The following is a 26,620-nucleotide window of genomic DNA, read 5'->3' on the forward strand; positions in this document are numbered from 1 at the left end:
TTAAGGATGTTCGACACCCTTTTAGCCAAAATTGACGTTGTTTTCATTTTTCTGGCAAATTATCGATGGGAGTGACGTGAAAAAATATAACGATTTTGTGGTTTGTCATTCTTTAATGGCTCACGAAGTTGCGTAGTGGTGCGATAATTTTCATGCGTTTTTTCTACAGTTTTGTGATTCTTTTTAAAAGTTTAGAGAAAACGCAGGAAAATGTTCGCACCGCCTTAAAATTTCGTCAGTCATTAAATAATGACAAAACGCAAAAACGTTATATTTTTTCACGTCAATTCCATCATAAGTTTGCCAGAAAAATTAAAAAAACGTGAATATTGGCAGAAAGGGTGTAGAACATCCTTAATATAATTGAAGACAGTTTACGGGGCACTCCATGACAAATCGGTCAACCCATGACCCGCAACCTATAGAAAGTGAAGGAAACTGAGAAAACTATCCCATTTTTTCAGAATTTATTTTCATGCTTTTCCGTTTCTTTCACATAACTTGCGTGCAAATCGATCGATTTTTATTTATCAGGCACCAAAATGTTTCATGCTACTGTTCAAATGTTGTAGGATAATAGGATATTGCGCGCCAACGGCTTAGTCATGTTTTCCGCGCTCGAAGTGCAAATGCTGTTTTTTAACACTTCTGCAAAGGAAAGATTGGATTTTGCTTTTCGATGAGCGGGAGGAAAGCGAATACTTCACACTCTACGGTCTTACGATGTTCTTAAAAAACGAATACGTGGTAGACTGATAAATTACGAACACTGTGAATTTTTTGTCAAATTTTATAGTACTTTCAGCGATATTCAACTTTAAAAAATGGAAATCTTATGAAATCATTTATTTGATTCGAACAATTAATTAACAAATAACTTTTTATATGGTTCAAACAGTCATTGTTGCCTTAATTAACAACATATGAGGATAGAAAAACTTAATAAGTTGTGAGAATGCAATAAATCAAGTCATTTAGAATTTTTTCCGAAGATCCATCGGATGGTATTATCTGTAGTAATACCCCGAGAGCTTCAGAATGATCGGGTATTTCCCGATAGCGCGAGGGATTTCCCTACAAAACTTGACACGATCATTTGTTTGCAGGAAAGGTTGAGTGAAATACCCGATGCATTTTGAAGCTCGAGGGGTATTTGGAGGATAAATTTTTGGTTGGTATTATCTTGATATATACCTTAACCTCCCTAGCTTATAGAGACAAAATTCTTTCTCTCGGGCAAAAAGTACTGATTAGTGTCCGCCCAAAGGCGGAATGTCAGTATTTTTTTCCCCCAGGAACAACTTTTCACCCTTGAGCGAAAAGTAAGGGAGAATGGGGTAAAACGGCCCCTTTTAACTTTCTTGTGATTCTCATAACTCTCAAACAAATTCATCAATTGAGATCAGTCTAGGCTCACTCTAAAGGGGAAGAAGTGTACTTTCCATGGAAAAAAAAAATTCCATTTCATTTCAAATTGAATGAGCTGTTGACATTTTTGAAAAAATCAAAAGAGGCAGTTTTACCCCACTCTCCCCTATCCACTTTTCTCCCGCTCATCAGAAAATAAAATATAAACTTTCCGTTGCAGACGTTTTGAAATAATAGATTTTTAACCTAAGGAGGTAAAATAAGGGGATCGTGCCCACGAGCGGAATTACCTGGTAAGGTTCTTTTATTTTGGATAAGAGTCCTTTATTTGAGAAGCTCGCCTTTGATTATTTATCATCTCCTAAACTGCGTAGCACAGCTAATTTGCATTGTTTAAATAGCTGGGGACTATTACAAACATTATCGATAAAAAACATGGGGACAATCTTAAGAAAAACGTGTTTTCTAGGGATATACCTTAAAAAATAGCATGTGCACGTCAAATGTCAAAAACATCACTTTCCGCACTAGGTCCACACTATACAATTAATCTAAAACCATTCCGGATAATTCGAATGTGCGTAATTCATGCAGCATGCAAAATCAAATGATTCCACCAAATTATCATTACCTTTGAAATCCGGCATTTGTTCCCACTCTTTTCTGTATCTTTGCGTATACACACGTGTTTTAGCGTGACTTATTTTACCAGTTGGTGTGAGTTTCGGCGGTATTGAAAATATACCATCAGCAAGTATGGTCTGATTACCATCAATTATTTCCACCGTCATACCCTCCTTCTCCATTTCATCCATGATTATCACAAATCAGCGAATTATCTCGTAACTATAACTTTTTCCACGAAATTGAACCGAAAATATCCAAGAGAAAAAATTGATAAACACAAAATCACCAAATAGTTGTTTTTCCCGAGATTGAAAATACGACTAGCCGTAATTGCTACTAGCGAAGCTAACTCCCTAGCAAAATGGCTGTGGAGTGGCGTTCCTTTTTGGGGCTTTGAGGCTTCTGGAGGAAAATGGAGGTGACTTGCACACGCGTCACAGTGGCGTCGCTCTCGCACCGAATCCCCGAGTTATCGCTAATTATCGAGATTCTTGGGTACTTACCAGGTACACCGTGTCGCCTGCAACACCTCCTATCATTCTCCTCTTCCAATTAACCAGAATTTCACGCTGAGTGGTAATTGTCACCAACTAAACTGCACTAATACTCGTAAACCGGAGATACAAGACGGAGAATGACAAAGAATGGGCCCGCAACTTTTCCTACGCTACTGTTCTCCCCCAGACGATGCAAAATGGTGGATCGCAAACACATGCGCGCGCAGAACTTCGGAATTGCGGGAACTCGATCAATTGTAAATGTAATCGCGATACCAAAACTTTTTCAGCGAATTTTCCGTTCAATTGCAGTTGAATTTTACCAAATACTTTCCTTCTATTGCGAAGTAATTGCCAAGACTGAGGAAATCCTCATCGTTGTGGCGTCATCTCTGGGACTTTTCGTGAATTAAAAAATGGAGAGTGTCAGTGGCACGATAGCAGATGTCGCGGATAGCGTAATTTCGAGAAAGTAAATTATTTTTTTCTTTCATCAGCAATTTATTCTTGCAATCGTTGAATATACGATAAGTGCATACGTCACATATGGACTACGTGAATTCGAATGACATTAGCCAGTGTTGCTGGCAATCAACAGCATCACAAGTATCTAGTGTTGTTGGATAAAATACAAGTGTTTTTAACAAGCATGTGAGATCGTGAAAACTGGAGGTGAGGGTTTACTGTCTTCCAAATTATTTTTTATTCACATTTTTCTTCATTATATTTTTTAAAGGTTTCTCTGTGATCCTAACCTGTTTCTCTTCGTTTTCACAGATGAATTGTGTTAAAATACTTCGGAAGGATTACCTAAGACCTGTCAATCTGATATTGAAGGCGAAATACTCTCGCAGGTCAGCGAAAAGCACGAGTTCGTATAAACTGATAAAATCGGATGGGATTAATGCAGATATCGAGAATAATGAGTTCGATGCGAATCCAAATTGGGAGCTGTTTGGGCCCAGGGGGTTCAGGTTCTATCTGCCAGGCAGCACGGGCCCAGGGTGGCTGGATCAGTCCACAACAGCTCAAGTCGAGACACGGTCAATAGTGATATGCAGCGACGATGAGGAGAGGAATGATAAGAATCAGAGGGATGTGAAAACTAGTAGGAATAATGATGAGCCTGTTCTACACTGTGTGGCGCAGGAGTGCCCAATATTACTGAGGAAAGGAATTCTGGAGCTGTTTCCTGGGTGTGTGGAAGCTGCATCACCACAGCTCACTATTGTCACGATTACTCAGAAACTCAACCCCAGGATGGCCAGGTGGAGCAAAGAAACTGAGACTGAGAGATTAGCTAAATTTGTAAGTTTTTTTGGTGGTAATGAATGTTTTTATTTTACATTGGTTAATTTAATGACAGAATCAGGGGAATTGGAGAGATAATAACAACAGATCCTCAATAATACTCAAGAATTAATCATTTGGAACTCGTTCGAGTTTGTTATGAGCAATAATTTAGTGTTGTAGTGGTCGAAAATCAAATTTTTTCACTCATTCTGATTTTTCATGGTAAATTATGCAAAAACTGCTCATGACAGAAAATCTACTTGTCGTTTTACACAAATTTGTAACTGTGCAGATGAGAATCGGAAGATATTCATCTATTAATTTACAAATAAAACTGTTTTCTACGTAATTAATTAACGTTTTCATCTTCAGATTGATGAATTTAATGGAAGAATCAGGGACCTTTGAGAGACACTAACAATAAACCGTAAATAAAGTTCTCTCCATATATATTTTTTTGGATCACAATCCAAGAATGAATAATTTGGCACTCGTTCAAGTTTGTTATAAGCAATAATCAAGCATCGTAACGATCGTTGATTGTGATCGGAATGAATAATGCAAATTGACGAGAACGTTGGCACTATTTTTTTTCTTGAAAATCTATTCTTTCACTCATTTTGATTTTTTTACTGAAAATCGTGCAACAACTACTAATGCGATAAAATCTACTTGACGTTTTACCACGTCACTACCGAGAATCTCCGCGGCTATTCAATCATGATGAGACTATCAAACTTTCGTGCGGATATCGGATTAATCATCAATTGTCAGTAGAAGATTGATTATTCCTCGAATATTCAGCAGTCTGAGTTTGTCGTTTATGGATGGACGAAAGAATATTAATAATTCTTTAAGGGTTCCTGTAATAATGACGAGATAATCGATTCTATTGAATTTTATATGAATGTCTCTGGTGAATCATTGATTATATTCAGTAAATATCAATATTTCTTTCAGATTTCTGATACATTTTATGGAGATTTTTATCACATCACAATTCCACTGAAATTTCAAGGAATTTCGTCATTGAAAATTTAAAATTTAATGGACAATTTGATGGAAATTGTTGAATTATTCCACAAAGATGAATAGAAATCCGAAACGTTCACGGGAATAAATTCTCAAATGTTTAATTAATTGAAAATTCTACGTGATTTGGGACTAAATACTTGATACTAAATATTCCTGCTCAAAATTTTGAAATTTCATTGAATTTCCGCTGAAATTTAAGCTTTCATGATTTTGTCCCCCTAAATAAAATCCAATGTCATCCCCTTGAAAACTCCTACCAAACTGTCCTCGAAATTTCAATTTTCCTTTAACAGTGCATTAAATTCTCAAATTTTGCATCAAACCTGTCAAATTGCAGTTCCTCCTAGCGGCCTCTGACATCTGCACGAAATTGAAAATGTTTGGATACTGGGCAGATTTTATAAACCCATTCAGTGGCCAGCCTTATCTCAATCCCTACAAAAACGGTACACTCTACAAGACTGACGAGCGTTTCCGTTGTTTGGGATTTAAAGTCGATAAAAAAAACGCATGCAAACTCATATCGTATGAAAACAGTGGATCACAGTTCATTGGTATGTATCTCCAGTGGGGTGGTTCTTAAACGTCTCCTTCCCAACTTTTTTAAATATTTGAAGTATTTATTAAACATTAAAACTACTATCTCAGGAAATTTTTATTTTTATTTCCAATGTTTTTGCACATGGAACATTGACAACATTGACAACCTTGTTATCAGATACAATGTTTTTTCCACACGGTAAGTATAATATATGTCATTATTAAATTAAAGTGAAATTACTTGCGTCTCAGAAAAATTGAAAATAAAAAATTTACTGAGATGGTACTTCTAATGTTCAATAAACACCCAAAATTTAATATTTTTCGCTATATAATAGCCGCGGGAAACAAATAAAATACAAAGACAGTTAAAATCGGATGTTATTTGATTTTTATTATTTTTTTTCATTGTGTGGAGATGATCTAGCGCAACAGTAAAAAAATCGGAAAAGGGACGTTTAAGAACCCTAATGTCCATTCGTATTCTCAATTCTCACTTCTCAACATTTGTTCTCTTCAAATTGCAGGAAGCCTCTACACAACTGCCCCATCGAGTACTGAGTTCCTTCGCGATGTGATGCAAGGCTTGTCCGACCACTGACGAAGAGACTCTCCTTGCCTCGTCAAATGCATCACTAGGAAAACAGTGTATAAAAAATAATAGGAGTGTATAAACTATTTTTCTGGATTCAAAACTAAAACCAATAGCCCTCACATTGTAATATCCAACAGAATTAACGATGCATTATCCTGCGAGAGCAATATACTATTGGAAATTAGACCTAGAACTTTGAATTTTCCTGCGACTGCAGCACTACTCTTTAATGTGCCCCCATTTTACGGATATGTCACCCAACTTGAATTCTCCTTTCCACGACGTTCAAATAAAAATTTATCCTGAATGAAGTTGGACACGGCGATCCTGAAATAGCGTCAATATAATCGTAATCACATCCCCGAGACCATAACAATGATACCTCAGATATTCATTTTATCTCCACGAAACGTTGGACACTTGGATTTTATTGATCCAATGTGTATTTGATGGTATTGCCAGCCAATTGAAGGCAGACAGGCAGTGTTGGCTTGTGAATGTCCTCGGTTTTCATTCGTGAAATTCAATTTCACTGGGGAGAGATGGAAAAAAAATGAAATTGCAGTTGAAAAAGGAATAAAAGGGAGTTGTAAGAGAGACAAGTTGTTGTCTGATCCACACTGAATACGTCCGCTAGACCGTTACAACTTAATAACGTTTATCGATAGGCTTGGTCTCGATTACTCAGGAGTGATAAACGGTAATCGGTTCAATGCAGGAGGGAGGGGGCCGATAGCTATCTAGCGACTAGAGCTTGGGGAAATAGAAAAAAAAATGTTGGGTAAAAAACAAACCGCAAATCAAGTGTTCAGGGTTTTTCACGTGAGATAACGTCCCGAAGGAGTTTGAAACATCGATTTTTCGTTCCACTCTGATGGGAATCATTGGGGAATGTTTTCTCGAATACTAAAAATATATCTGTGGTTTCATAAAATGGGGGTCTGTTTGGAAACCAATACTTTATGGATGATACATTTTTATTCCTCAAATAGAAAGTATATTTTAATTTTTCACTGTTGCACGATGGAGCCTGTGGCTGAACGGTCGAAATGCGTATTGGGGGATGAAAATAGTTCAGCGAATTGGAAAAGCTGTTAAATTTTTGCGGTGGACAACTGAATATAATTTGTCAGGGGTTGATTTCAAAAATGCCCCAACGGAGAATGGTTCCCACAGGGTGGGAATGTTGTTACGGAATTGAATGGCTCAATCTATCCTCTTCCCCTCTTTTGTAAAATTGAAGAAAGTTGATTGTCATTCTCTAATGTTTGGGAATAACTTCATGTTGGATTCATCTTTCCATGATTTTACGATTGATTCTGCAGACCTGTCAATAAATACGCCCCTTCGATTAGTCACGAGTTATTACTTAATTGAATACCACAATTTATTTGTGGTTTCAAAAAATGGGGTTCAGTTTGCAAGCCAATTTTTTACGACTGAAACATTTTTATTCCTCAAATAGAAAACTGTATTTTTCATTTTTCACTTTTGCACGGCGAAACCTGTGGCTGAACGAACAAAATGTGTACTGAGGGATGAAAATTGTTCAACGAATGGGAAAAGCCGTTAAATTTTTGCAGTGGACAGCTGAATATAATTTCTCACGTGTTGATTTTAAAAATGCTCGGGAGGATTTTGAAACTTATCGATTTTTCTTCCCACTCTGATAGGAATAATTAGAGAATGTTTCTCGCAGATGAAAATGGACTTATGATTTTATAAAATGAAGTTTAGTTTACAAGCCAATTGTTTACGACAGAAATATTTTTATTCCTCAAACAGAAAACTATATTTTTCATTTTTCACTGGTAAACGAACAAAATGCGTATGGAGGGATAAAAATTGTTCAACGAATGGGAAAAGCCATTAAATTTTTGCTGCGGACAGCTGAATATAATTCCTCACGGGTTGATTTAAAAAATGCCCCGAAGGATTTTAAAACTTATCGATTTTTCGTCGCACCCTGATGGTAATCATTGAAACATTTCTCACATACAGAAAATATATCTGTGGTTTTATAAAGAGGGATTCAGTGTACAAGCCAATTTATTATGATTGAAACATTTTTATTCCTCAAACAGAAAACCATATTTTGATATTTCACTGTTGGACGATGAAGCCTGTGGCCGAACGATCAAAATGCGTATTGAGGGATGAAAATTGTTCAACGAGTGGGAAAAGCCATTAAATTTTTGTGACGAACAGCTGAATATAATTGCTGAGGGGCTGATGTTAAAAATGACAGGAAAAGTTTCTTTCATCCGTTAAAAATCGTACACGCATTTCTATGAGAAACCATAAAAAACTGGGCTTAACATGGGCTTTCTGGATTGACCCAGAGTTTTTATGGATCATAAATGGATTTTTTATGGCCCACGTTTCCCTACGTACGAGGACAGAACAACAGGAAGCCTCGGACATCGTAGTCGTAGGAGGATAGTAAATCTGGACTACAGCCTCGACAGATGGGGGGGAGAATTTTAGGGGATGCTAGAATGCTAAGGCAGTGTGGTATTATCACGGAAACGTCGTTGCATCCATAAGCTACAGTGGCTCGTATCCTGTCGGTTTTCACCTATTGTTGCGAATTGAATTGCTGTTGCTTGTCATAGTGGGATACTGTTGGCAAGCTGATAACTATTATGATGTCGATACTCAGACCTCAGAGCACTCCCCCACCCTCGACACTCCCAATCTACATCTGGATACTCAATGTTTCCGTTCGGAAACTAGTCGAACGTATTCTCCTGCAGAACAGAATTAAGCCAACAATTTACCATTGATGTGGAGATTAAACGCTACGAGCCACTGATTTCGACTATTCAGAAGAGAAATGTTGTCGTTTAAAGTGCGTGCGGGGTGGAGCGACGACTTTTTTCTACGGAACTGTTGGATAGCGATTTTTTGTATTCATTAGTTTTTGCAAAATCCAGAGAGGTCCCATTATTTACAATTCGCATCGATAATATTCCGCACATTTGAAGCCCGACGCTAGAGAATCTTAAAGAAAATAATTTATAATTTATTTAAATGAGAATTTCCGAGCCAAAAACGGGAATATCTCGGAAAATAAAATCGACGCTGTGGGCTCTTTTCGAATGGAGGCACACATATTATTAGAAAATGGGATTTTATTGGTATATATCTCCAGTCTTACACTTTGAAATGCCCCAAATTCGATTTCTTAGATCAATATTTTTTTATCTTAAATGAAAACTTTGTCATCGTTTAAGTTAAAGTTTTGGAGTTTTTCCAATCGAACGCTTTTGTCTGCAAAACAGAATTGAACCCATAATTCAGCGTGGGTGTGGGATTTAAACGTTCCGAGCCACTGGTTTGAACTATTCAGGAGACAAATGTCGGTTAAAGTTGGGGCCGCGGTGGAGGGGCCACTTTTTTTGGGAGGACAGTTGGATAGTGACTTTTGGTCTTTAATAATTTTCGTAAATTCCATTACAATTTACATACGCATATTATGGTTCAGAAGTCATTAAAGACTCATGTACGAGAGATTATGACAAAGATGATTCAAAGATGATTTCCGTTATGATCGAAAAAGTCCGAAAATGCAATTTTCAAATCGTGTCCGTATCTATGTGTGTATGACATGAATGAAAATTCAATTCATACATTAATTCTTCGAGTTTTTGATTCATTTTTTTAAAATTACGTCTGAATGTTCAACAGAATGTTCTCGTCTTCAGAAAATAATTAAACCAACAATTTACCATTGGTTGTCATTTAACGTTGGGTTCGCGGTTGACAGAGAACTTTTTTTCGAAGTAAAAGTTCGATGGTGACTTTTTGTATTCATTAATTTTTGAAAATTCCGGAGAAGGTCCATTATTTCGAAGTTGACGTCCACCTTTACAATTTACATAAGCACATTATCGGTAAAAAAGCCATTAAAAACTCACGTACGGGAGAACATAAAAAAGATCAACCCATTATGATCGAAAAAGTCCGAAAATGCAATTTTCAAACCGTGTTCGTATCTATGTGTGTATGACATGAATGAAAATTCAATTCATACATTAATTCTTCGAGTTTTTGATTCATTTTTTTTTAATTACGTCTGAATGTTCAACAGAATGTTCTCGTCTTCAGAAAATAATTAGCAATTTACCATTAGTTGTCATTTAACGCTGGGTTCGCGGTTGACAGAGAACTTTTTTTCGAAGTAAAAGTTCGATGGTGACTTTTTGTATTCATTAATTTTTGAAAATTCCGGAGAGGGTCCATTATTTCGAAGTTGACGTCCACCTTTACAATTTACATAAGCACATTATCGGTAAAAAAGCCATTAAAAACTCACGTACGGGAGAACATAAAAAAGATCAACCCATTATGATCGAAAAAGTCCGAAAATGCAATTTTCAAACCGTGTTCGTATCTATGTGTGTATGACATGAATGAAAATTCAATTCATACATTAATTCTTCGAGTTTTTGATTCATTTTTTTTTAATTACGTCTGAATGTTCAACAGAATGTTCTCGTCTTCAGAAAATAATTAAACCAACAATTTACCATTGGTTGTCATTTAACGTTGGGTTCGCGGTTGACGGAGAACTTTTTTTCGAAGTAAAAGTTCGATGGTGCCTTTTTGTATTCATTAATTTTTGAAAATTCCGGAGAGGGTCCATTATTTCGAAGTTGACGTCCACCTTTACAATTTACATAAGCACATTATCGGTAAAAAAGCCATTAAAAACTCACGTACGGGAGAACATAAAAAAGATCAACCCATTATGATCGAAAAAGTCCGAAAATGCAATTTTCAAACCGTGTTCGTATCCATGTGAATATGTCCCGAAAGTTTTTTTCTAATTATACGCTAATGAATCGATAGAAGTTAATCATTGTTTATCTCAAACGGAGGTACTGCCCCCCTGTCCATCGACATGAATGAAAATTCCATTCATATATTAATTCTTCAAGTTTTTAAATCATTTTTTTCAAAATTACGTCTGAATGATCAACGGAATTTACTCGTCTTCAGAATATAATGAAACCAACAATTTACCATTGGTGTGCGGTTTAAGCGTTACGGGCCACTGATTTCAACTGTTCAGGAGACAAATGTTGTCGTTTAAAGTTGGTTCCGCGGTTGAGGGAGAACTTTTTTTCGAAGCAAAAGTTCGATGTTCACTTTTTGTATTCATTAATTCTCGCAAATTCCAGAGAGGGTCCATTATTTCGAGGTTGACGTCGACCTTTACAATTTACATAAGCATATTATTGTTAAAAAGCCATTAAAGACTCGTGTATGGGAGAATATAAAAGTGATAGATAATGGGAGTGGGGAATTGCGTTGGAGTTAACGAGCGGGCGAGAAGAGGTGAGTTTGCTTGGAGGGGTATTTCTCGTTTGGGTAGGAGCCAATTGCAAGACTGAGAGAAAGGATTAACAGAGTTACACCCTCCCTGAGGTCTTAACCCCGTTCTAACTCACAATTTCCTGTCCCTCTCTCACACTTTTTAGTTCAACTCCGCAGTGAATCATTAGTAGAGTTGAAAAACAATTAAAACTAGTTTTGCAATGCGGCCGTCATTGTCCTTGTCTTTTTGGCTCGTGTCATGGCGAATGAAAAGTTTCTCCTTGTTTCCGAAAACTCAACGACGAATCGAGCCTTCTGCACTCTGGGTAATTTTGTACTTTGTAATGAATGTGTAATTACGCTCGGGGGCTTATCAGAAAATTAATTCACTTTTCAATCTACTGCATTTTCTCGTGATTTTTCGTTGGTTTGTTTTAAATTTGTAAACTTACTGGCGCCTGAATAATTGCAAAAAATCATATCTAATTATCACTCAAGTTAAATGTTGTGAAATATCAATATCGTTTTTCAACATTTTTCTTTCGTAAATAAATAACGGAACGATATCGTGTAAAAAAAATTGTTGACTTTTCAAATTTAATGAAAAAAATTGAGAATTTAGTCTTTGATTATCTTGGAAATGTTGATTTTGACGGAAGACCCGGGGTTGATTAATTATTTTTCAACATGTCATCATCAAAAAACCTAAACGGTTATGAAGAGATCTCCGTAGAACCGAGCGAAGCGACTAAAATAATGTATGAATGAAATATTGTGTGTCACACGGCGATAAAAGTATTGTCTCACTCATCTCTCTATATTATAAAAATCCAAATCGACTTTTGTTGATGAAAATTTAGTGCTCAAAATTAAGACTTCAAAATTAAGGGTCAGAAATGAAGGGTCACGAGAGGTATAATGAGGGTCACAAGGGTAAGAATAAGGATCATGAGGGTCATATGGGAGTTGGCGAGCGGAGCGAGGGGGGGCGTAGCCCCCTAGTATAATTATAATGTCACATTCATCACAAATGTGACAAAATAATATATTGCGTCATCAGGAGATAAAAATATCATCTGACAAATGTGACTTTATAATCCGAGCCCAAGGCGGGGACTATAATCACATAAGTCAGGTTTTATCGCCGAGTGACATACAACATTTCATGCCACTGGGCTCGAAAACCGCGATCTAACTGAGCGAAGCGAGGTCAGAGTCGCGTTTTATCGGGCCTAGTGTCATAACAAGAATTATAATTACGAATCTAATCGAGTTTTCTAGAGAATTCTCTGCAGTTTTGAATAATTTTCCATTTTTTAACGCACGGAGAGAAATATTCAATAAGAATAACGTATTTTCCGTAATTCCAGAGTGAAATGTGGTTGTAGGACATTTTATGAAACTGTCACATAATTTTACCTGAATTTCCTGTGAAAAATTACGATACCGTCTCTTAAATTTTCTGAGTCGATTGCGTAATCGGTGAGCAAATTGTGAGTTCCGTAATTTTTACTGAACATTTCTCTCTGCGGCAAAGCTCCGTAAATTATTTTTCCACATTGAGATGTTTTATTTTGGGAAAAATTCAGTTTTCCCGGAGGACTTATTTTATTACTCTCAACTACTCAAGATTCCGTCAATCAGTCAGGCATAATCGCCCCCGAGATGTTCGTGCGAATATGCTATTGTCGATTGTCCACAATACGTAGCATTCCGATCACTGAAAGTACATATACGAAGGAATTGGAATTGACAAATATTTTACGATTGGACGCAGGTGGCATTCCTATTGGTGTATTTTTTCTCCCTCAATTGCGCCTCCATAAAAAGGTTGACGACGTCGACTCTCCATGAGGGGAATGAAATAACTAGAATACGAATAGACAACACACACCCCATTATTCCTTTTGATTTTTTTCCTCCTTCTTTTATTATAAAACAATGAATTTTTAAATTATCCAACATAGACTACAAAAAATTGATCACACATTACGGATCATACAATCGTTCATTACTCACTAGTAAGGGTATTCTCGGAATGTTCTGTAATCTCATACAATATATAATTTGTGGCCATATTCTTATAGTGCAGACACCGTGGATTTACAATTTGACATTTTTGATAATTTAAAATGTTAGATAAGTGCATGTTATGTTGGAGAAACAAAAACGAGAATTATCGGTATTTCATAATCACTTTGAATTCTCATTTCTGTTATTTGCCATCGAATATGTGAGAAATTGATCGTACGTTTCTCTTGATTAACAGTTCTCTACAAATTCAAATAAATTTATTCCCATTCTTCCGCTGGTTTGCGCCATTGAAAGATGAATGTACATATTGTTTCATTCCACGATATGGATAGCGTGTGTGAAACGAGATACGAAGAACGCGAGAATGCAAATAATCGATGAAATTTTGGATTGTTCCTTGAATTGCAGATGTATCCCTCACGCAGAACAAAACGATTGATCGATTTTATTAACTCTCCACACGTTTTTATTTATCAATAATTCACACAAATTTCATTGGGAAGGGTTTGTTGAAAAATGATGCGAATTCCACGAGAAATTACTCTCTCGCTTCGACATCATCGAAATTCATAATAACTACTTGTTCCGCTCACCATTTCCTTACGGACAATGTTTGTTTATATTTTGTTTATTCAAACGATTGATTTTTGTCAATTTAATTGTTTCAATTGTTCCGCGATGACGCAAAATGTCCGCTTGGACTACTAATATATCAATAAAATTTATCGTACGTATTAGTTCACTATTAAGAATATCCTCCCACCTAGAGTACTAAAATTCATTGGAACATTGGTCAAAGCTTTGCGCCATTTCGGTCATGATTTTTTCGACGCTATTTGTTACTTGAGATTTCTTTATCAATTATCATTAATTTTTTTTTGTTCACACAGTTCGGCGTTACCTTGACATTATTCACTATTATTATTGTTATTTATCATTTATTTAGGAACACAAAACGAGTTGGTATGGACACAGAGAATAACATGATTTTTCATCTAGACAAATTCAATAATTCAATCATCATTTCATATAATCTAAATCTCCCTGGCTGATAAAATTCGACGGACATGCGAACGTAAATAATTCGCTATTAAAATGATATTTCAATTGTCTTTAATCTTTAAATTCGCTAGAGTTCTATGAATAATTCAACATTTTGATTATGACATTTATCATCGAAACATGTAAATTAGTTTCGCTCATTTCGATATTCATTTCCCCTAGCTCTCCTAGTCTTTTTTCGACATGCTTTCATGTCATTAATAATTAATGCTGATGGTTTCCATTAATCAAATAGCAATTTACGTAATGAAACGTGAGATCCAACGAATCGGAGATTTTTTCATTTTGTTATTTGTCTCATTATTTTTTTTGCCACTCCTACGAATGATATAATTAATGACCGAGTCTGAAATTCCACTCAATGCCATACATCTCCGTAATTAAAGTAAAATAAGATAACAATTCTATATTTACGAGCTTTATGCTAACGAGTAGAGATATCTTTTTATTCCCAAGTAAATAGTTTCTTCAATGAAAATTCTCCTTCAAAGAAATGAATTGTTCTACTGATTATTATGAGTAATAATGGAGATTGGGAAATAATTGCGAACTCGAAGAGGTTCTTAGACAGTCTTGGGGAGAACAAGGTAACACTCGAACACGAGATGATTATTCTCTTCAAAGGGGCCACTTGAGTATTGAACATCCAGATATTTTTGGTTTAATTTTTTTTGTGCTGAATGCAAAGACATTTGTTTTCAATCTCACTTGCTGTTAAAATTATAGCACTGAAATAACGATCGTGCGAAGTACTTGTCTGTTGTTCCATTGCACTATGATTGCTGATTGCATTTTCACAGAGACAAAATTCAAGTGGAAAATATCATGATAACCGAATAATTGCGGAATGGAGAGTGCAAAGAGCGCACGCAAAATATTAATTGAATGCACTCTTCAGCGGGAAACCAGAGAGAAATGAATGATCTCCAATCTCTCCAGAAAATAAATTGAAAATTTCATCCAATGAGTTTTTCATCGAATTAACAGGCGACTTTTCCCCTTGAATTTTCCCTCGAAAAAAAATAAATTATCGATTTAATGACCCAACATACGCGACGCATTTATGCAGTTGGCTATTTATCAACGACTTATAATCTAATGGACCTCGTGTGGGTGTCAATAAATTGTCCTGCCACCCAACAATTTAATTCATCCGGTAATGAATTAGACATTAGCTCGATTGAACTACTCTAGCAGTTTCACGTGTACTTTGAACAATTTTTCATTTGTCATTGAAGAAAATAATCGGGATGAACTTAAGATAAATGAATAGGTTTCAAATGATATAGCGTCGGCCATCGCGCCTCTCGATGATGTACAAGTGATTCGATATATCTATGTACTTGTTCACTTTTTTAAAAAATTTTCCACTCATTTGTTTCTCTTTTTTTTTCATGATTCAACGTACAAAATCGTAATGTAAAAAATTGTGTAAATTCATGTTACGGTCACGAACGTTGAGGAGTAAAATTTTCACTCTAAGGATTTATAATAAATATCATCGGATAATTATCCATTAGTTATGCACAATGATATACAAGATTTACCACAAATTGTCCTACTGTGATTTATAATCGTGTCAACGAGACAAAAATTTATAATTTCATGTATTTTCTCTTAAATTCGTAAGTTCACCTATTGCTATGATCCAAGCGTATTCGAAATGGGATTCAAAAATACAGCTCAAACGTTTTAATGTTCTTTTCATTTCACTTCGTAATTAACGAGAGTAGTTTTTGCGCAGCTGCAGTGCAGTATCCTTTCACCTTTCCTCTCTTAAATCTTTTCCTCGAATTATTATATTAATCCTACGTCATTTTTAAAGCTCAACGATCCACAAATTCGTGTTGAATCTCGACGAATGTAGGAAACGAGAGCCGGCAATGGACACTTTAGAATTTTCTTTTAATGTTGAAACACTATTCAGTTGCTGATGAAATGGAATAATTCCTTTTCAAAAAAAATCTGAACTGTCCATTCTGCCCCGCGTTCCCTTACCCCTCTAATTATGCTACCCCCTTCAGGTAGTTCAACTCAAACTGCCTCGCCCCCACAATTTCACAATTACGAACAAAAACTTGTGACATTGAAGAAATATATCAACTGATTTGCATTTTTAAATTAAAAAATTCCAGCGTAGCTTCAATACTCTATAAAAAAAACTAGTTCAGCAATAATATTCCCACCCTTTTTCTCGGGACATTGGGTTTGAATGAAATTTTTTACTGCTCCCAGGAATGCCCAGGAGACCCCACAATTGGGGATTGAAATAGAACAGAGCGCAAAAGTAAATGCCAAAGTGTATTTTCCCCCATGAAACTTGAAACTATAATCAAAAAGTTGAAAAGAAACTCGGAAAAACTCCCAAATGAGAATCAGTTTACGAGTGCGAATAGAAGGGCAGGATCATCCGAATTTCTTAAATTTTTCACTGACACAAGCTCAACCATTCATTCATTCCTCTCACAATTTACTTGTCCCTTAACTTCGGTCGAGGCAGAATGATTATTTCCATCCCAACAATTTCAGTCTTTGTAAAAAATCAGATATAACTTCTCCCTCAGTTTGACTTTTCTATCGATTAAATTAATTGTTGTCTTCCATTGTCAAAGTGCAATGAAAATTCTTAAAGTACATGTAAATTCTCGCAGCTCTTGGATTTACTGTCTCTTGCCCACACTTTACCGAGTAAACTTCTTACCTTGAGACTGGCACTGGTGCGACTACCGCGATACTTCTTGGGTGAATTATTCTCGGAGCAAGAGCCCAAAGGCGATCTGCTCCTTGTTTTCCGTGATCTCTTGCGAAACAAATCACGTGTTCTCTCTGGATTCTCCATTTTCAGTCGTATTTGTGATAATAAACCAACGAGAAGCTCGTCCACATTGTGATTTATACCGACTGATGTCTCGATGAATTTACAATCGTACGCTGTTGCCATGGATTTACCCTCTTGAATATGAAATCAGAGGAATAGCCGTTACAAATAACCACCCGGCAATATAATCTTTAGTAAAGATAACTGGATTTATGATATAAGTGAAGAAAAGGGAACTTTTTTCCACGCCTCACGCACGGAGAGAAATATTCAATAAAAATTACGTATCTTTTCCGTAATTCCGGAGCGAAATGTGGTGGTAGGAAATTTTACGGAACTGTTTCAGAATTTTTCCAGAGCGTTCCGTAATTTTTATCTGAATCCCCTGTGAAAAATTACGATACCGTCACTTAAATTTTCTGAGTCGATTCCGTAATCGGTGAGGGAACTGTGAATTCTGTAATTTTTACTGAAAATTTCTCTCCGTGCGTATGAAAAAATTGTATAGAAATTTTCTATACGGATTGCGTATAGAATTTCTGTAGGATTTCTATGGGTTTGATCCTATATGACCCATTGCCACATGTATAGAAACATTTCGTATGGAGTTGCGATATTTCTCGATGTTTTTTCTCTGGAGAAAACGAAAATTCATGTAAAAATTTATTTATAGAAATAATTCCTAGAGAAATATCCGAATATCATATACGGAAATCCTATAGAATTTCTATACGCAATCCGTATAGAAAATTTCTATCCGGTTTTTTCATACGTTCTCGCGCCCAAGAACTGCCCTTTTCTAATTAGTATCATAAAATATCGTATGATAGGGGTGAAAACAAATGGGAAATTGCTTTCGTCACAACGTAGTCAAGATATTTTTGCTATAAATTCGCAATTTGCTTCCGAATGAAATTTCTATGACGATGTATTTTAAATTGAATTCAATAATTAATTCAATTCAACATTGTCCCAACGTTTAAATTTTCCCTGAAAACCTTCCCCTGAATAGCGGTTTCAAAATAAATTTTTTCAACAACAGATGATGCAATCAATCTCATCGAACTCGATCAAGAAGTGCGTTTGGAAGACGATTTTAAATCACAATTGGATTCATTCAAACAATTACACTTTCAGTTATCGCCGAAACTGACCGTAATATACCGACTCATTCTTAATTGAAGTTTATGGTCCCCTGAAGTGAATTCGACGTACCTTCGGTGGCGACGTCTCGACTTCTAACGAGATCCGCTTTATTTCCCACAAGAATCACAGCTCTCGCTGACACGTGGTCAGCCCGCCATAATGATTGAAGAACTTCCTCTGCTACTCGCGCTGATGTTCTGTCGGTTGTTGAGTAAACGACGCAGTAGGCGTGTGGCTCGTACATGGAGATGCAATTTTCCGGCTGCAAACCAAACAAAAAACGATACAATAATTATTTCCATTGATTAATTTTTGTATGGGAATCTCCCAACTTGCTTGAATGCCCTATCTTGTTAGGAAAATATTGAAATTTCATGGACAGTTGACTAGTAGTTTTCAGGAGAGGGATATTAAATACAATTTAGGGGAAAAATCATGAAATTTCAGGTTTCACTGAAATATGAATACATTCAATTTTCAGTGAAATCTAAAATTTCATGATTTTTTTTACCCTTAAATCGCATTCAGTGTCACTTCCCTGAAAATTCAAGAGTATATTTACCGGAATTTTCCGTTGTTCTATTCATTTTCAGGGAAAAATGGAACTGAAATTTACAGTTCTCTTCGATTTTTCCACTAAATTGTGAATTATTAATTTCAGTGGTAATTAAATTTGATAAAAATTTCCAAATTTTTAACAGTGTACGGTGTTAGGAAAATATTGAAATTTCATGGACAGTTGACTTGTAGTTTTCAGGAGAGTAACATTGAATTTGATCTGGAAGATAAAGAATTATGAAATTGCAGGTTTCACCGAAAAGTCAATGCAATTCTGAATTTTTTAGACAAAAGACACGAATTCTCCGAATTACACTGAATTCTCCGCAAAATTTTCCATCAATTGAAAATTCAGGAATATGTTTCCCTCAATTTTCCTCAGTTTTACGAATTTTTATAAACCATTTCTCATCAAATTGTGAATTGTGGCAATAACTAATTATTTCAATAATCATTTTATTGCGACAATTACGAAATTGTGAATTTTCAATACAAAAAATTCCTTGGAATTGTCCCCAGACATCCGCCGACAAAACGCTTGTGCCAAGAATTGCTTAGATCATATAATATAATGGCAATCCATGTTTACTCCCGTGTATATCACCCTCGACAAAATCAGTATAAACCGCAAAGACAACATCCGCATCTCAGCCCATAAAATCTCACGTAGCAACGGTAACTCAAGAGCCAGCAACATATACAATTCAACATGAAAGCAACGTTTATACGCTAACTCGAATATATCAGCATTTATGATCCCCCGGGAATGCGAGGAGAAGTAGCCTAGAGAAGGAACCTGCGAGTAGCTGGAGACTACTAAAGGTAGCTATGAGGAAAGCCCTCTTGACAAGCTACACCACTCACCGAGAATAAAGCTTGCAATTCTGGTTTGAGCAATTTGTTCTGCATCCAGGGTAGGAATGAATTACCCCTCACTCAAGGGAGAGTGCTGTGCTGTGGATTCTTGCCCTACGGCTCTAATGACGCGCCCCCACCCCTTTAGTCTTGTCTTGATGCCCTTACATTTCTCTTATCCCAGTAGGGGTTAGCTCACAGTGGAAATTGAGTAATCGATCTCCTGGAATATCCAGCCGTCGGGGGATTTGATGCGTTGGATGATACGTACGAATGAGTAGTTCAATGCTAAGCAAAGTACCACGTGCGCAGAGAGAATAAACTTTCATTTGGTGTTGGCGTATTTTCCACCGTTTTCAGGGTATTTTACTATTCTCTGCCGACAAGTTAAGACTTTCGGGCTTCAAATTGAATTACACTGTTGGAAAAAAAATGAAATTTCAGGTTTCACTGAAAATTCAGCAAAATTCATGAATTTTTAATGACGACATTCGTTGGAATTTCAGTGGTAATCAAATTCGATAAAAATTTCCAAAAAGTGCACCGGGAATTTCAGATAAAAATTTTTAACAGTGCATAAAAAAATTATCCGAGAGTTTGAATCAAATTTTTCAGAAACTTAAATCGAATTTCTCGAAAATTCTGATTTTTGGAATTGAGCAAATGTTATATTACACTGTTAAACATTTTCGGCTGAATTTTCCGTACCAAATTTCGGAAATTTTTATCGTGTTCAAGTTCCACTGGAATTTCAGGAAATCTTGTCATTGAAAAATCAAATATTCCGTTAATTTTCTGTTCAAATGCTCTGGAAATCAATAAAATACTTGATTTTTTCAGGAAATGAAACTTAATTTTTCAGGAAGTCCGGAAAATTCAGGAAAAAGCCTTGTTGAATTTCTAATTGACTGAAAGTTCCACATAATTTAATGACTTCTCGTCTCTCTGCTACTGGAAAAAATTGGAATTTGCTTGCATTTTTTAAGAAACTGGAAATTTGATTATCCCCCCCCCCCTAAATCGAATTTAATGTCGTTCTCCTGGAAGTTACTATTAAACTGCCCATGAAATTTCAATTTGTCCCTAACGGTATGTCCCGGAGATAAAGTAATCTCGGAGTTATTTCAGAAAATCTTCTCATAAAAAATCATACATTTAGAATTTTATGACAAAATCAATAGAAAGTGTAAATTTCAATTGAATATTCATTGAAAACGAGGAAAAATGAGGAAAATCCAAGTAAGTTACGAAATTTTCAAGTCAATTCTCAAAAAAAACAATTTAAAATCGCTCGAATTTCACCGGAAGCTTGAAATGTTATCAGTTTTTCAATTCAATTCTGACTACTGGCCACTTTTCCAAGAATGTCTCGAAATCTAGGCAAGAAAGCAAACTTTTGCCCCGACTTTTTCGCAGCTCGCGATTCGCTCTCCAAAAAGGTCGCCTCCCTTACACTGAGAGCAAAATCTGAAATCTGAGTTCGATTTACAATAAGAAAATAGTTGAGGCATTTTGGTGAACGATACGATTTTTTTTATATGCGGCACATAACATTATAGTAACTTCACAACCGTAATTTTTGCAAATCAAAATGCAGTTGNGTTAATTTTCTGTTCAAATGCTCTGGAAATCAATAAAATACTTGATTTTTTCAGGAAATGAAACTTAATTTTTCAGGAAGTCCGGAAAATTCAGGAAAAAGCCTTGTTGAATTTCTAATTGACTGAAAGTTCCACATAATTTAATGACTTCTCGTCTCTCTGCTACTGGAAAAAATTGGAATTTGCTTGCATTTTTTAAGAAACTGGAAATTTGATTATCCCCCCCCCCCTAAATCGAATTTAATGTCGTTCTCCTGGAAGTTACTATTAAACTGCCCATGAAATTTCAATTTGTCCCTAACGGTATGTCCCGGAGATAAAGTAATCTCGGAGTTATTTCAGAAAATCTTCTCATAAAAAATCATACATTTAGAATTTTATGACAAAATCAATAGAAAGTGTAAATTTCAATTGAATATTCATTGAAAACGAGGAAAAATGAGGAAAATCCAAGTAAGTTACGAAATTTTCAAGTCAATTCTCAAAAAAAACAATTTAAAATCGCTCGAATTTCACCGGAAGCTTGAAATGTTATCAGTTTTTCAATTCAATTCTGACTACTGGCCACTTTTCCAAGAATGTCTCGAAATCTAGGCAAGAAAGCAAACTTTTGCCCCGACTTTTTCGCAGCTCGCGATTCGCTCTCCAAAAAGGTCGCCTCCCTTACACTGAGAGCAAAATCTGAAATCTGAGTTCGATTTACAATAAGAAAATAGTTGAGGCATTTTGGTGAACGATACGATTTTTTTTATATGCGGCACATAACATTATAGTAACTTCACAACCGTAATTTTTGCAAATCAAAATGCAGTTGAACTAACCAAAGTTCAAAAGTAACCACGACAAATCTCTTGTGAGGAGAACTATAAAATAGTTGCAATGACTACATTCCATTGTACTAATTACTTCTCCGGCCATAGTTACCGTAACCCATGAAAAATTGTTGAGGACTTTTTGACTATAATTCGATGGTGATGGAATATAGTCAGAAGAATTATATTTTTCTCTCAGTGTAGATGCGGAGATATTCCCCAAAAACTCAGTTAGCGACTAAGTTGACTCGAACCGTTTTCCCGCTTCGCCACACTGATAGAATAATTTATTTATTCCAAACGAGATTCGTTAACTATTAGCGAATGGTAGAGTTGAATATGACCCCATAAATATTCGTCAATAGTTAACAAATGGTTCACCTGAAAGGTGAAAGTCGAGTGAAACGGCTCCCCAAATATGCATTTGTTAACTATTAACGAACGAACATTTGGTGAGACCGAATAGACTCCAGCCTCCAACCAAATCCATTCGTTAACAATAACTAATCACTAGTGACTCTCCCTGGAATTCCAATTTTTTGTAAGAATGCGAGCAGTAGCAGCTGTGTCCTCCTCATTTTTTGTGTGACGGAACAAAAAAAGTTACGATCAACCCACGAATACTCCAATTTTCCACATGAAAGTCCCCCACTATCTCTCAATTCTTGCAATTTATCTCGAACTCCGGAGTTTGCCGCACGCTCGTATCGTAATACCGGATTACGCCACCACTGCCGATCTAATTCTGCCGAGGGTACACCAGAGATAGATATGGTTCGGGATCAGCTCCGAGATAAACCAACTAGACCACCATTCTCAGTTGTATTGGAAATTCTCCGTAGTATATCTGTCAGGCATAACTGGGTTGAAAGTTTAAATTCGAAGCTCGGACTTATTGACAAAATGATTGATCTTGACGTTATAGAGTCGGAAACAGCATTAAAAGTATACGCCCACTCACCCCGAAGAATTGTGATTTGCTGTCCGGTGACTATTCGGGGATAATATTTTTCGGCAATTGATATTGCTTGATTGATGTTCATCGAAGTACAACCTCAACGAGTGAATAAAGTGATGAAAAAAGTTTTCATCACTGGGATTCATTAGCTAGTCAAACATTCCACACCCTCTGCGGAGAACTCTAATTTTTCTGTTTAAATTCCACCCGTGAGAGCTTTTACCCGGAAAATAAATATGAGAATTGAAAAGTTAACGGGAAAAAATTTGCCGGACTCCCGGCGGGCGCCGGAGGACCGCTTGAAATTTTAACGAGTCTATCGGGACTGGTCAAAAACGGGGAAGCGTACCTCCGAGTGCTGTTATGCCGATGTACCAGCCTCTGTCACCGCCACGACCACTCGCTCGCATACGCCGCGGATTTGGTATTAAGGGAGAAATCGTTAAGGGGTTTCGGGAAAAATAAAAGTAATGAAAAAGAAGTTTAAAAATTGATAAATTCATGGGAGAAACATCACAGTATGCTGCATCATTAGGAATTTTTTCGTATTGCTTCCGAATGCAAGCAACAAATTCAGCATCGTATACGGAGGAAATTATTCGGTGAATTTCACCAACTAATTGTTGAAAACATAAATTTAACAACTAATTAATTAAAATTCAGAAAAATTTTTCAATTCCATTCAATCAAGTTTGTCAGCAAACTAGATGGTAAGGGCACATATACATTTGGAAACAATATCCCGCAATCATTTATATCTTGACAATTGATCAATATCTCCCCTAGAAGATTTTTTCGCAATAATCTACAATTCCTTGTTGAATTTGATGCATCAAATAATAGTACATTAAAGTACAAGGGTACAAATTTCGTTTTCAACGAATGTGTAGTTTACAGGCCGAGCCGAAGGCGAGGTCTGTACCCACATTTGTTGAAAACGAAATTTATTAGCGAGTGCTCTATAATATTTTATGTCAAGTCGTGCAGAACTCGACTTATTGCACGGCGCGACATAAATCGACGAACGTTTATTGAAAACTTAACAAATGGTTGTCGAATGGAATTGAAAAATGTTTTTCTGAATTTTAATTAAATAGTGCTTGAAATGCAACAACTGGTTGGTAATTCATTTTCTCAACAACTAGTTGGTGAAATTCACCGAATAATTTTCTCTCTGTATTCATCAAATCCGGAATTTCCAATTTTTCAAGTCATGATAACTAATTTTGGCCTCTCGTATCGATTTTGGCCTGCGCATGTGACCAATCATTTTTCGACGATAACTGAACAAATAATTGTCTAAATGAATCCAATTGAGATTTAAAATATTCTTCTCATTGATAGCTTCATCTGTTGTTGCAAAAATTCATTTTGAAAACAATCTTGAAAGCAATTTTAAAATCAATGTGAAATCATTTTAATGTTGGGGCAATGTTGGCAGTCAACACTAGGGCAATCTCACAAAAAAATAATAATCCAGAAACGTTTAAATGCACACTGAAATAGTCACTTGAAAATTTGTAAATTTTCGCGTTCACAGCAGCAAATACGAATCTCTGAATTTCACACACCTTTGGTAGACATTTTTCAGGCACCAAAAAACGTTTGAATAAAATGGAGATTCGTCTGAATTTTAAACATGAATTAAGATGTTGACGCACTTGTTCTTCTGAAATTCAGACGAATTTTCCTTTATTCAGATGTTTTTTAGTGTGAAAAATGTCTACAACAGGTGTGTGAAATTCAGACATTCATTTTTGCTGAGAGATTAAATCAGGGGTGAAGAACAATGAGACTCCCCTTCCGCTTCGCCCCTCCCCTCCACCCTCTGGAGAAACACATAAGAAAAACCTTTATTACATGATGAACTACAATGGAGGAGCTAATAACACAGATTATTCTATTGTCCTTGCTCCCTCCTACATATTTGTTGTTTCCCTCAGAAAGAAAACCACAATTTTATATTTGATTACTCTGCGAAAAGAGTCAATTGATCCCCGTGTTGCATTGTCTTGCGGCGAATCAAATTCCTCTGCGGGAATTTCGTATCGAAAGGGGAGAAACACTCCAAGAAAATATCAGAGGTGAGAGATAAAGTGGAATGGTCTGGGTTGTACGCAAAATATTCGGGAAAATTGAGGAGAGTATAGGGTAGGGTGAGCCGACCAATAGATAGACGGTTGAGGGGAATTTGAGGCTCGTCGAGAGATCAAAATTAAATAAATCCCCTAAATGAGCCAACGATGGGGTCGATGCCCATAAAAATATATGATGTATGGAGAAAAATGATTTTAAGAGGAAACAATGAAGGAATCAATGATGAAATGAGGAAAGAATGGGATACAGCAGCAAATAAGTTGATTTTCGAAAATTTCTGACCATTTTTTTCTTCATTTAACAATTTTATTTTTTATTTACACAACGCCTGCATGCGGAGGGATGAGCGTGGCTAGAATAGATTCTGCAACCCTCTCACCAACCCTTCTTGGGTAGAAGTTTCAAGCCTCCGCACACATGCGTCGCCTCTCCGCCCCCTCGTGAAGTCTCAATTTTCGAATTTTTTTTTCTTCATTCAACGATTTTATTTTTTATTTACACAACCCATGCGGAGGGATGACAAGTACACGGACAGAAATTTTTGATAAAAATTCCCCTACCGTTCTATAAAAGTGTATCATGAGTCATCGTTTTTTCATTTCTATCCTGCAATTTAGTAAAAATTAATATATGATAATCAAATTTTATTCTACGTAAGAGAAATTTTATCCTGACGCATAATAAATTTTACCCTTCCAGTCCAATAATTTTTACTCTCCCGGCACGGTAATTTTTATTTTTATCAGGATAAAATTTCTCTAACATAGAATAAAATTTGATCATCATATATTAATTTTTACTAAATTTCGGGATAGAAATGAAGAAACGATGATTCATGATACACTTTATAGAACGGTAGGGTAATTTTTATCAAAAATTTCTCTCCGTGTACGTAACAGTCATTTCTTTGGACTTTTTGCACTCTCTATTGGTCTGTTAACCCGACCTGTCTGAAGATTACGAGCGACTTATATCAACGGAGAATTGGTTAATTCGGAGTGACTCTGAAGCCTCACATACACGATCAGTCAAAACCCGTGTAGTTTGAATATTACTATAGGGATTGAGTGTTTCACAGTCGAAGTGAGTTTCCGGATGAATGGATCCGCCGATATATCTAATATGTGTTTGTACACGAGGGGATGCTCGGCTTGCTCGGACGCTTCACTACCCTTGAGACCTTTTTCACCGTATCTACACTCCCCTCCTGGACGTGTTGGGTGATATATATAATCCATTTACTCTCACCTCGGGTAGATTTTTTTTGCACGAAAATATTTCTACATGGGACGTAAAAAATATTGTGCATTCCGGGGGAATGGATATTGTGGGTAGGAAATTCTTTCACGATCCACTGTTGAAAATTTTCGGCTGACATTTTCGGTGCACCTCCTGGAAATTT

General features: G+C 36.2%; 3 protein-coding genes across 5 annotated transcripts in view; 1 reads left to right on the forward strand and 2 right to left on the reverse strand.

The window, feature by feature from the left end:
* Positions 1-2,831, reverse strand: part of LOC107047172 — a 5,950-nt gene extending 3,119 nt beyond the window's left edge. The window contains exon 1 of one of the 3 annotated variants that reach the window (XM_015269918.1): positions 2,499-2,831. Coding sequence is in view for 1 of the 3 variants with exons in the window: in XM_015269915.2 (XP_015125401.1) it covers positions 2,000-2,183 (184 nt within the window). In the remaining 2 variants the exon portion in view is untranslated. Of the gene's footprint in view, positions 1-1,658; positions 1,742-1,999; positions 2,411-2,498 lie in introns of those variants that run through there. The other 2 variants (XM_015269915.2, XM_015269920.1) reach the window with 2 other exon arrangements.
* Positions 2,832-2,941: 110 nt separating this feature from the next.
* On the forward strand, positions 2,942-6,266 carry LOC107047183 (methylmalonic aciduria and homocystinuria type D homolog, mitochondrial). The gene is made up of 4 exons (XM_015269927.2): positions 2,942-3,164; positions 3,270-3,800; positions 5,158-5,374; positions 5,888-6,266. The coding sequence occupies exons 2-4, from the start codon at positions 3,270-3,272 to the stop codon at positions 5,959-5,961; spliced, it is 822 nt and encodes a 273-aa protein (XP_015125413.1). The 5' UTR covers positions 2,942-3,164; the 3' UTR covers positions 5,962-6,266.
* Positions 6,267-13,208: 6,942 nt separating this feature from the next.
* LOC107047847 overlaps positions 13,209-26,620 on the reverse strand; it is a 67,204-nt gene continuing 53,792 nt past the window's right edge. The window contains exons 9-10 of the mRNA XM_015270710.1: positions 18,407-18,599; positions 13,209-17,325 (exon numbers count right to left, since the gene is read on the reverse strand). Coding sequence (XP_015126196.1) covers positions 17,000-17,325; positions 18,407-18,599 — 519 coding nt within the window. The 3' untranslated portion in view covers positions 13,209-16,999. The remainder of the gene's footprint in view (positions 17,326-18,406; positions 18,600-26,620) is intronic.

The sequence above is a fragment of the Diachasma alloeum genome, unplaced genomic scaffold, assembly GCF_001412515.2.
Source record: "Diachasma alloeum isolate Michigan unplaced genomic scaffold, Dall2.0 Dall_scaffold_00183, whole genome shotgun sequence".
Classification (NCBI taxonomy): Eukaryota; Metazoa; Arthropoda; class Insecta; order Hymenoptera; family Braconidae; genus Diachasma; species Diachasma alloeum.